We start from the raw sequence: 12,519 nt of genomic DNA on the forward strand, positions 1-12,519 counted from the left end.
ATGTGTCCGAGTTGTTTTCAGTGCAAAACAATCATTTTATAGGAAACGGTGTCTGGAGCCTGTCGGTGCCGCCCAGCACAGACGGCCCCGCTGCTGTTCTGCTTTAATGGGCAGCAGTGGACACATGACGCACTGCTGTCCTACATACGATCACGTAATTGTGTATAATCCAAGTGTATTTTTACACACAATAAAGGCAGCTTTCACAGCGGCTCGTGTCTGTTTCACGCTATAGTAAAGCCGCCGTTGTCGGTGCGTGAGCTGCGCTGTGCTGCTTCCTCCAGTGGGCGGAGTAGCGGGCTCTGCCTGGCCGCGCAGCGCTGCGCTCTCTGCCGTGCAGTTGCCGTGATCTCTTCACTCATGCGGACCCAGCTGAAGCTCGTGGACTAGCCGGAGGTGAAGTGCTGGACTGAGTCAGACTGCAGTGGGCTGAGGCCGGTTGAACATGGCTGCTAAGGAAGACCTCTACAGCAAAATCCTCCCTCGGAGGCTCCGGCAGAACCGAGCGGGCTCGATGAAATGCAGCTCCAGCCTGGACGTGCTGCTGTCCATGGGCTTCCCCAAACCAAGGGCGTAAGTAGTCCGTGTATGTGCGTACGCGCGGGTACATGTTTGTGTGTCCGCTGGAGGATTACACGAGAGTCACAGCGGGCGGTCCACAGAGCCGTGAGCACCGTGACGGTGAGCGGGCGGACGGACGGGTCAAACGGCATCAGCGCGCTCCCCGCACAGCCTCACTCACAGCGGCTAGCTGCTCTCCCGTTTCCCGTGCGTGTATGACATTTTACATAAATATAATGTCCACTGAGCGTGGGTGAGTGAATCATAATGAACAGAGGTTAGCAGGAAGGATGACTGGGTGGTGTTTAAATCTTGGCTCTCAGCTGTGCTGGGATGTAGTGACACAAAGTGACGACATTAGAAGTTGAATTATTTCTGAGGTTTTCTATGGTCACGTCATGTTTCATGTCAACTGTTCACAAAACTGGAGTCAGGAGTCGTGTGTGTGTGAGTGTGTGTGTGTGTGTGTGTGTGTGTGTGAGCGCGTGCGGAGGGGGTCTCATGGATCACCCTGTGTCCTGGGCCTTTACTGAATGGAGGGACTGTCTTTGACTTGGCCAGATCGACGGGTTCACATCTGTCCAGTCGGCTGCAGGCACTCACTGTAAACACAACCCTACTGTATGCTGTACATCACCACCACGAAAGCAGCCCTCCGCACTCAGACCCTGAGAGAGGCTGCGAGGATTTACTGTCACCTCACATATTTACAAACATAAAAGCAGCAGGTTTTAGTTCCAGAGCTCTAAAAAAGCAGATCGTGATTAAAGGAAACACAATAAGACACCACATGTTTGAGCTGAGCAAACACACAAATATTTGAGTGGATTTCCGCTGATAGAATATAAATAAGAATTAAATAAACCGACCAGGAAACTCGAGTGATTTGTCAAACTGTGAGGTCCTAAAGCTTTACTGACTGAACAGCCTCTGTGTCAGTGGTGTGGGCACACAGTCAGTATATATGTCACACATACAGCAGACCTGGGCTTAAACGATGCCTCCTGTCAGTAGCTCTGATGTGCCTGATAAACTGAAGGTGGATGTAGTCACTGTTTGATTTGTGACGTTCCGGTTTTGAAGCATCGATCTGAGTGTTTTTACCATCGCCGTCTCAGCTTTTTTGAAACCAGATATGAAGAGTGCGAGGTGGATCTGCCCGTGAAACCAAAGTGCGCTGCACGCTCATACTGTAGCGGCCTGTCAGGTTATTATCCCGTTTCACACTAACAGACACTTTTGAACTACGTGAAGATCGTGATGCATCAATGAAACTTGAAACTGCTAACTAGTCTAGTCAAGCTGTTTGTACAAGCAAAGCTTTACGCTGCTGGAGGAGTCGGCCCTGCCAGCCTTGAGGAAAAATGTGGGTTTAAGTAGTTAATGGTTCGTTCTTCAGACGTGGAAGCCTTGTCCATGTTTTCCATTTGCCCTAAAAGCGGCAACGACACGTCAGAGGAAAAGGTGGAAGTTCACCGCGGGCGCAGGCCTCCGCATTAGGGCACTGTGTTTGGTTTGTGACGTGAGGAGACAGAAGCATGTAGCGCTCGCAGGCTTTGTTCCATTTCTAGTGAATTTGTACGTCTGCCGGCTTACAGGGCGGGTGTCCTACAGCTGGGCAGTTATTGTACAGCTGGTTTCTGACAACGTTTTAGAAACAGCTGCCTGATGCAGCCCAAAATAATGATTGTGTGGTCAGAAAACCAAGACAGTTATCAAAATCAGACTAAAAGTGGTTGGAGCTGAGCTGGAGGGCTCAGAGGAGAGCCAGTGCTGTAGTCTGGGCATAAGGAAACGATGGCGACCATCGGAGCATTGTACTGACTACAACACAATTATGGATGCACTCGTTTTCAAATTCTAGGTTAATATTGATGCTGATATTAGAAGACGCCGGTGCTAATGGCGTGCCAGTGGTTTCATCACCGTTTATCTGATGTGTTGTTGTTAGTGCTTACTTCCCTCTGAGGAAACAAAGAATGCTGAATGGGCCGTGGTCTGAAAAAGCACCGTACGCCTACATATAACACCGTATCAAGGGCAGCAACTGATTTCTATTGTAATCTGTTCATTGTTTTATCTTTAAAATGTTAGAAAACAGAAAGAATATTCTCCATGACGTTTCTTGTCATTGTTTCGTTCCACATCTACAAACATTTGCAGTTTAGTGTCGGGGAGGTTAGAGGTTTGTGATGTCTGGAAAAGCAGAAACTGTGTAACAGTGACTGAAACTGAATTAATCTTCATACTTTAAACCAACAAAGGCAGCAAATGTTTGCTTTCCTGTTTGTTTCCTTGTCAGTTAAATAACGTAGCTCGTACTTTTTCAGGACTTACACGTACACGATGAAGCAGTAACTGTCAGCTGACTGGTTCTTTCCCGTGTCACATGATCATCACTTTGAATACTCCATGAATCATGGCCGTGTGTTTTCATTAACACACCTTACTTCCTGTTTAACATTTTCCAAACGGTGACCTCTGACAGCCGAGCTGCTCCAAACAGCAGAAATCATCTTAATCTACATTACGAAGCAAATCTCACAGTGCTCCAGCTCTGAGAGGGTTTCGTCCAGGCACATGTCACACATCATGTGTGTGTCAGAGGAAGTGTGCTGTGGTTTGATGAATGGACACAGAAAACAATGACAGGCCCTGCAGGCAAGCCAGCGCTGGTGTAGAACCCACTATCACAGCCCAGTGATATCAGCCTGTGACTCCTTCGCCTTTATATGGTCGCCTGCTGATCCCTCATCTCGGTTTTGTTGAGATACAATCCATCTGCTGTGGCTGCGCAGTAGGGCTGCCACGATTAGTCGACTAGTCACGATTGTGTCGATTATCAAAATCATCACGACTGATTTAATAGTCGATGTGTCGTTTGAAGCTTTGTAAGATCCCAAAAGACGCAGGAATAAGTAGCAGGATTTAAGAGTGTAATAACGGACTGAAACAGAAGATGGCAGCACTGCATGTACAAGGATGCCAGCTGCCATTAAACCCCGAAGAAGAAGAAATAGCGTCCCATAATTCATAGCGCGGCCCAGCTCAGTTTCCAACAATGGCGGCAGCTAGTTAGTTTTAATATTACGCTTATTATTCTTTCTGGGTCACAAAATAAACGTTTAACATATTTTCAGGGAGAATGTAGCTGTGTAAACCTCAAATATCTGCTCAGTTTATCAAGACACCGCATATTTTCAAAAGCGCTCCGACGTTTTCGGAGACGTCTGTTACCCACTAGCTCGATAGCTAGCCGGGGGCGAGGCTAGCTAGAGCCGTGAGAACAGCGGACTCCCGGTGTTGTGCCAAAAAGTGATTTCCAATGTGTCTGTGTATTTTTTATGAGTAAAACCTTTACATGTGTTGGTAAATAGACTTCGGTGAACAGGGTTTACAAAGGGGTTATAAATTGAATTAAAAGATCAGTTTTTCAAGTATCTTTATAACTCTGTGTTACTGTACTTACATTATAACAAATTCGGTCCTTTATCCCCACTTAAAATATGTTTACAGAACTATTGTAATTAGTTTGCCATTTCTGCTGTTCTTTTGGCCAACTTACTCTTACAAAAGACTTTTAATGTTGATGAGAATTGCATAAATAAAAGTAATATAAAAGTCACTGCCAAAAACTGATTGCGACTTCTACCTTGTTACACAAATGTTGTTTGTGGCCCAAGATGACTTTATGTTATCCATGAAGGATCCATTTGACATATGTTTCACATATTATAGCCCGACAAGTTATTTATAGCAGTTTAAATACGACCAATCACTATTTGGCACAACACCGGCAAATCGTTTTCAAACCCACCGCCGTCTTTCGCTACTCAGGTTAAACATGATATATGAGTCACTTAGAGAACTTAAAAATGTTGTTGTTTGGCTTTTTTCAGTGTTTTATTTGTTGCTGAGTAAATCTGTTTGGCTGAGATTAAAGTTTTTACACAGCTGAATAAACATCAAGCAGACAGCTGATTATCAGAAGTGTGAGATGCTCAGAGTTTACTCCGGTGTCCTGTTATATTTTAGATAGCAAGGAGTTTATTAAACTTCACCGAAACAATCTGCAAATGTCATTAAAATGTAATAAACTATCATCTTGTCTTTATTTTTAGTTAGCACAGACCTTAAACACTTAAAGCTGTAAGCTAATGATAGTTATATAAGAGCAGATGCTGCTGGTGCAAGAAGCTGTACGTTTTACGTCCAATGGATCTGATTAGTCGACTATCAAAATAATCGTTTGTGGCAGCCCTCCTGCGCAGTAGAGAGGAGGTTACAGTTTGTATTGTAGTACTGGACATCGATCTCAGTGTCCTCCTAAACATTTGCTTTAGCAGCTGACAGAAATCAGCACGAAAGTCATCACGACTACTTTGTGTGAATGTGAAGTTATTTTTATTTAATAAGTCTGTCATTATTATAAAATGTAATCACAATATCCCGACACAGTCAACTCATTATTCCAACATAATTTCATCACTTCATTCAAAAGGTACTTTGATATTTCCATGCCAGCTAAATTAAAAAATGCAGTTATCGCATTTGTTTTTTTATTAGTTCACTTTCTCGTGATATTTAAAAGCACAGCACTATCATTAATGTCAGCGAGGTCCCTCGCTGCTGGCTTGTGTCTAATGTTAAGGAGGCTGTGACAGTAAATGTAAATCTGTCATCGATCATAAATGACAGAAACGTAAAGAAAAACAACTCGTCATAACCTATAACATCATGTTAAACATATCCCTGTACTAATAATAACAAAAAGAAATCTATCCTGCCATTAGCATCAACTGACACTTCGTCGTCGTCTCCCGTACGTCGACTCCAAGTGAAATCACCGAATCGATCGCGTACGGTTTTCTCATCTGCAGAGAGAAACGGGCTTCCAGGAAGTCACGAGGTGCCTCTCTTCAACTCTTTAAATGACAGCCTCGTGCGTGTTAGCTACCTCTTAGTGCAATGTTCAGTTATACATGAAACAAGTCAGGCTTGGTTTCACTACAAAAGTCTGAAATGTGAGCGTGTTGGCTCAGGATGGTGACAGAACTAAAGAACGAGCTGGCTCACTATCAGCTGCACGGACAAACTGTCTGCGCAGTGAGAAACAGATGCTGTCAACACGAGCCATCAGAAGTTAAGCTACAAGAACAACAACATCCTCTGATTGTGTATCTGAAGCCACCAAAGTTACAGTTTGGTGACTTGGTTATTTCACATGAAAAGTCTGTTTTCATTCATTCAGAGGCACGTGCTGGTAGATGGTGATAATGTAGTCCAGTATGTGTTAGCTTTCATGCCCAGTGCGCTTCAAGCCTCAGTTATAAGCAGCAGGGCTTTAAAAGGCTCAGAATAAGACTGTGGCTTTAACCTCTGCTAGTGTGCATTCATACAAAGTAAAGTCTGTGCAGACTTTGTGCGTTTCATCCTTGAGTAAATAAGTGATTTTCTTTTTTTGGAGGCAAACACGTCTTCGGGGGAGTGAAAATATATTTTTTATATAGAAAAAATCTAAATAGAGTTTAGTCATCATGTTGTGACCTAAGCGAGCCACACACACTCGCCTGTGTCGCTGTCGTGTAAGACATTAAATCTCACACGTAACTAAAACTGGAATCTAACGTTTCTTTTCGTTGAGACGACTGAAAGTTAACGTGTCGTTTTTTTACCCTGGGTTCATCAGTAGTTCAGATTGACTTTGCTGTAAGTGTGTGTCTTTGTTGCATTCATGCCTCTGTTGTTTGCTGATGAAAATGAATGTAAAAATGTATTTTTTATGAACCCTAGGTCCAATAACATGAACAGCAGAGAACTTTAGTAGTGGAAATTTCTGTGCTCTGTTATTAATATGATGGAATCAGCATAGTGAAATCATTAATTAATTAATGAAAGATGTTTGATAAGAGGTGAGAGAACGTGAGGCTTTTAAAGCTGCACTGATATGTCCATAATATTTAACCCACACACTGTGACTTACTCTTTAGCATTTTTCCTCATAGGAATTAACATGTTTTGTTGGAGAAGAATAAGACAGTGGACACGTGTGTCAGGTTTTTGTGTAGTACATTAAGACTGACTGGTTTTTCTCGTGCACGTAGGGGATGTAACCTATATAACTGTGGCTTGGCGTGCATCTGCCATCAGCCTACAAAGAAGAACTTGAGTTCTTATGTTCTGTCAGATGGACGCCTACTCACTTCCTGTGAAGATAATGTGGTTTTTTACATTTGCTCTACTGGTCATAAAATTGCGTTGTCTTTCTGAGGACTGCAGCGCACAAATGTGTGCGTCCTAGGCTCCAAACCCGTGTCTTTGCTCGACGCTGCTGATGTGTTTCTGTTGCTTCACACCAGCTGTCAGCAGAGGAAATGTGTTTTCTGTGTATCTCAGTTCAAGCGTCGCACATTTGCTCTTTTAAAAGAAGGAAAGAAAAAACGCCTGCACATTGTCCAGTCCTAGCCCGCTGCACACAGCCGCTGCAGAGAACCACAAAGTGCTGTGAAGTCGGTAACGCTCATGAATTATTGAGTCATTCTCTTTGAAGTGCACATGAATATGAAGGTTCCCTTTGTCTCCATCTTTTCTGGAGTACTTAAAGATAAAAACACAAAATCCAAAAGATATCTACCTGACATGTCATCATTACGCGGAGGAGCATCTAACAAGGTCACATAAATGACATTAGCCTCCTTCCTGAAATAGGAGAGGTGCATCACTGTGCACAAGTAGCACTCCTGCTCAGTCATCATATCAAGCTTCATTTGAAGCTCTGTCCGGAAGCAGGGAAGCAGACAGCACTATCAGATTATGGGGCCATTGTCTCCGCTCGGATATCTCACTGTGGATTTATGAAATTCGAGGTAGTGCAGCTGCCGGGGGGAGGAAGGGAGGAAGGGAGGGGGGTGCTTTGCATTTCAAATGAGCTCCAAACAAATGGCCAGCTCCACAGTAAGAATGCACTGCTTCGAGCGGTAAAAGCAGAAGCTCTGTGTTAATGTGGCCTCGGACACAGGCGAGACCCTACAGCAGTGTAACAGTTAGCACTGCTGAGGGCTGGCGCTAGGAGCGCCGCAGGTTTCCTGCATGTGTCCTGGCTCGCAATGTCATTTCCTGAAACACCCAAAATGAAAGTTCTCAGTTGTGAGATAGCTTGGCCAAAGTGGCTGAAGAACATCAGGAGACCCAAAATACTGACAAAAAGTTAACTTGGTGCAAATAAACTGAACTTAAACCAAAGTGCATGTCACGTGCACTCGGCTGCGCTGAACTGGTCCTCCAGCATCTCTGAGCACCATGTTCTCCTGTGGACTATTCAACAGGCAAGACTAAACACACAGTCGTGATCATACACTTATGATGTGACTTTGTACCAGCAGTGAACACACACGTCTATGGTGTAGCCATTACAGTTTGCAACAATATAACATATAACTCCCAATAAAACTGACTTTATTAAATTATCCCCGCCCCCCACTTTACCTGCTCCCTTCCTGTGATATCAGCACTAAACAGGAAGCTATAAAGACAGGAAGTGAGGCAGCACTTGGTTCCTGGAACACAGGTAAGTAAAGTGAGTTCAAACCAAGTAAACTGGACAAACTGAGAACTGAAATAAATCCTATCAATCAATAATAAATCAATCGTGCAAACATAAAATAAAGTTTGGCTTCATCAGAACAAGAATGTTTGCTGTCCTCAGCCGCTGTCACATCAATGTTTTCACAAACGTGTGAAGAGTGACTACATGCAACGGTATCATTACCGCAGTGCTGCTGTTCAGTGTGCTTGCTCTGACATTGGTTAATGCCCTAACCCTGTCCCAGTTCTGTCCGTCCCAAAATGAAATTCTCGGGGTCATCACTGATGACAGCATAGCATAAGAGCCTCTGACAATGATGCTTTTCACGATGGTCCGTAGTGGTGACAAGCTCCGCCCACTGATTCAGTCTCCTTCAGACTTCTTGGGTGGATCGGGTCAAAGGTTTTGAAACAGGCAAAAGGACACAAGGAGTCACAAATGTTAGCTCAGAGCTGATTATTCCCTCCTCATCATTAGACTTTTTAGCAAGAGGAAGTTTGTGAAAACAAGTGTACGCAAGAAAGTTGTGCAACACACTCACGTGGTCTCACTCTGGAGTTTGTTTCTTATCCTGCTGAGCTCCGTGATCGAGACAGTGGCTGCCATCTTGGCTGTAAGGGCAGAAAATGAACTGCAGATGGATGGGCTGTCTGTTTTATGGAAGACTTGAAAACAAAGAAAAGAATCGGACCAAATAATGTATGTGGTGTTATTATGTACGTGCACACGTTTGCAGTCAGACGAACAGCGAGGCCGCTCTGTGTGTGCACTGGTAAAACAAGCCCGTCCATCAGAGCAGGCGGATAACAGTTCAGTTTGATTTTAAACCATGAGGTGTAAATATGACTGTGGTGTCTTTGTGACGCTGTAATCTGCATTTCTTCTGCGTTCATGATTGTATCTGGTAACCTGTGGCTTTAACACTTATCTTGTCAGTATTCAAACTGGGTCCGGCGGCTGGTATTCGCAGCTCAATGTTGTTAGAATACGTTCATGATGCAACTGCAGCTTCACACTGTTTTTACGGCATGCTGAAGCATGTCAGTATTATAGCTGTGGTGTTCATTAGCACAGAGACATAATGAGTTGCTAGCAGAATGATTGTTGAGCTTGTTGAACCGAATGACCGTCTACGTGGATGATCTCATATTTCAGTGCTGCCGTGACCTTCACTTTAGATTTTCAGTGCCGAGCTAAAACTGGTGGGATTACCCCAAATTGAAAACGCACCGTCTGATGATCTGAAAGAGCTCTACAGTGTGGGTTTGTGTACATGCAGCTCGGGTTTCCCTCCAGCTGACTGATGACCAAAAACAATACTGCTAAGGTTTTCTCCTGTGTGCTAGTCTCACACCTCTGAAGGCAATACTCTGGTGTGCTTAGTAATAGCAGAATCTCACTATGTTCCAAACCAAGTGTGAACCTCAGATGGATCAATGACTCATTGCCTGTTTGACTCATTCAACATTTATTCTTTTACAGTTAAATAAGGCAGAGCAGTGATTCCCACATGTCGAGTTACCCAAACATGTTAGAGGCCACACAACTATACGTGCCTTTCTCTCTTTAAATAATAAGGATATCCATGATCAGCTTTCTTCTAAATAATCCATTTGCTCTTACTTTGAAAGAAGAAGTGAGACGCTGGTGTTTTTTCTTGCTGACCAGCTCATTCAGCTGTGCTGAGGTCAGTTTTAAACCAGAACCTGCAGCAGACGGAGAGCTGCAGGACGACTTCTGTCGAGCTGTTTTAACTTCAAGAAGCTCGTTATTTTCGTTTCATTTAAGAAAAGGAGTTGTTCTATAAAACAATATTTCCTGCACATTGTGCAGCCGTAAAAACAAACAGCAGTGAAATAAACTCCAGCACTGCGAGCCGCAGTGATGTGTGGTAGGATGGGCGATGCACTACTTTACATTTTCATAAATTTCAGAAATCTGTCTTGTGGTCGTCCTTCTCAGGTATCAGTCACAATAATCGGTGACATTTATTGGACTAAAAAGAACAAGCAGTGGGTTTTCTGTGAACCATGAGTATAAGAGTGGGAACCAAACGAGTGGGCAAAAGACACTAGGCTGGGGTCAGGGACCAAACCGGAGGTTCTTGTTATTTGACTGTGAGGCGTGTCACCGAGGACAGCTCTCTGTTCCTGCAGACCACATGAGTGTTGTCAGGGTGAGCGAGAGGCCAGGTGGCAGTGGACTCTCGTGGCTCAGGACCTGCACGGATAAGCCCATAACAGACTCGTCTCTGTCGCACACCACTGAGAGCGGATGAAAAACCATTGGAGGCAACCAATAATCATGTGTTTGCACAGTCAGCAGTGGTGAACTTTGTACTTCCTCTAGATGGCAACCAAAGGATCAACCTGAGCTGCTGCATGCAGAGGTTTGGGCCTTCAGGCAGGCACAGAAAATCTTCACAGCATCCAGGCTGAGTCGGACTTTTGTTGGCTGGTTTGACGTGCTATTTCTCTCTCAGTTCTGACCTGTGATGCATTTTAAAAAATACTTGTGTTTCTTGGGGAGGATAAGCGACCTCTTTCACAGCTTTGATAGCTGACAGCAGCATCTTTCAGGAGCTGTATCTGGCCTCGTTGCTCACGAGCCTCCCCTCCACGCTCTGCAGCGCATCTCTTTCTCAGCTTTGGACTGTATGCTCAAAATCCATAACCCACGCCAGAGTGTGCTTTTGCTACTTTGTGCTTTCATTTGCAGCGCAGGTAGGGAGGGTACGGCGGAAGCGCTGTCGGCCGTGGTGCTTCTGCCTCGGCCAGAGAGCCTCTCTCGTGACCGCCACGCACAAACACAAGCACGCAAAACTGATCTGTGAACACAGTTGCTGTTTTTATTTTGGTCCCGTAAAGCGGGCCACTACAGGGTTGAAGGGATCAGGAATTAAAGTAGATTTGATGTAGCATTTAATCTCATGCCCAATTTGATGTGGACGCTGTGTGCGCGCGAGTGTTCGTGCACACATTTCAGTCTGCGGGGCCCGTGCGCTGCTGCGTGCGTGCGCTCGTGTGTCATCTGCTGTCAGCGGCTTTTACATGTTTGTGTTGTTGTGTGCTCGCTGACGACCGAGCCATCTGCGCCCGCAGTAGCTTTGCCAAGCAGCGTCTGGAGAGGCTCCAGCAGCCTGCGTCCTCCAGTGCCTGCCGTCTGCCCGGCGCGTTCTCGGCGCTGAGAACCGGCAGGAAGCTGCCAGTGTTGGAGCAGCTTCCAGCTCTGTTCTCCCCCTGCTGAGCTCCACTAATCCTCCTGGACGACTGGATTGAAATGACTGGAGAAGAAAATAGATTTGATGAGACATTTAATCACAGGCCTGGGTGTAATAAGTTTTTGGTGTTACGCGCAGTAAACGTCAATTGTACTTGTGATAATTTCAGACCAAAGCAGGGTCTCGTCTTCATTTTGAAAATCGTCATTAGTTTTTACCAGCACTTAGCTTTGTCGGCACAACGCAGCCAAATGCACCCGAGCAAAGAGCTGAGGAGACGGAGCCGCTGAGGAGACGAAGCCGCTGAGGAGACGGAGCCGCTGAGGAGAGCACGCCGCAGCCTCGCAACGAACTCGTGCAGAGAAGCGGCACAGCCCCACGCTGCTGCAGGTCTAATGTTAGGTCATATCTCATCTTCTGGGTGTAGTTCAGTTTTTGGGTTCTTCTCTTATTTATTTGTCACATGTAAACAGTGTTGTTTTAATGCACCATTTGAAATGTGCTTGTCCCTCCTTAGGTGTGCACGTGAACTACACACGACTCTAAATACGACTAAACATAAAAGAAGTAAAAGGTGGGCTGTTCTTCTGCCCCGAACTGGACAAGAAAAGTTTAATCAAAGCTTTGAGAATGAGCATAAATTGAGTTTGTTTTCATTGCGATCCTGTTGTGTCGTAAATACGCTCACAGAAGGTCAAAGTGAGCCTGTGATTACGACCCGTAACGTGACTTCCTGTTAGCTCAATGCCCGGCTTTGAACAGTGAAATATGAGTCCGATTTTTCTTTCCGTTAGCATCTGTGTGTGAACTCATTTATCAGTGTATGAATGGGTGCATATTTGGAGTCAAATCAATGAGTGAACAAGCGCTCTGGGCGGCTCCAACAGCTCTGTCTCTCTCCAGCACGGGCCGCTTAGGATTAATGAGTGTGGATGACAAACAGCACAGAAAACAAGTTCTTGGAGAAAGATGCTCATCGTTTTCCCCAGAGTTCGTTTTCACCGTTAATAACACGCAGGCCGAGTCTCCCTTATCACTGCGGGGGGAAGCGGTGTTGGCTCTGCAGACAGCACAGCTCGCATCACCGTAGAGCAGAGCCGACGCTCAGCCTCTCTGAATATAGTTCCAACACCTGTAGGCCATACAGCGACAC

At 45.0% G+C, this 12,519-nt stretch overlaps 1 protein-coding gene across 2 annotated transcripts in view; it reads left to right on the plus strand.

Moving 5' to 3' along the window:
* The first annotated feature begins 327 nt into the window (after nucleotides 1–327).
* Nucleotides 328–12,519, plus strand: part of ubash3bb (ubiquitin associated and SH3 domain containing Bb) — a 46,300-nt gene continuing 34,108 nt past the window's right edge. For both annotated transcript variants that reach the window (XM_086260480.1, XM_086260481.1), the window contains exon 1: nucleotides 328–573. In XM_086260480.1, the coding sequence (XP_086116606.1) occupies nucleotides 446–573 (128 nt within the window). In that variant the 5' untranslated portion in view covers nucleotides 328–445. The remainder of the gene's footprint in view (nucleotides 574–12,519) is intronic.

This window comes from Aulonocara sp. 'chitande type north' Nkhata Bay, linkage group LG14 (genome assembly GCF_057382095.1).
Source record: "Aulonocara sp. 'chitande type north' Nkhata Bay isolate Kocher_YH1m ecotype deep benthic linkage group LG14, A_spYH_male_GT1.1, whole genome shotgun sequence".
Taxonomy (NCBI): Eukaryota; Metazoa; Chordata; class Actinopteri; order Cichliformes; family Cichlidae; genus Aulonocara; species Aulonocara sp. 'chitande type north' Nkhata Bay.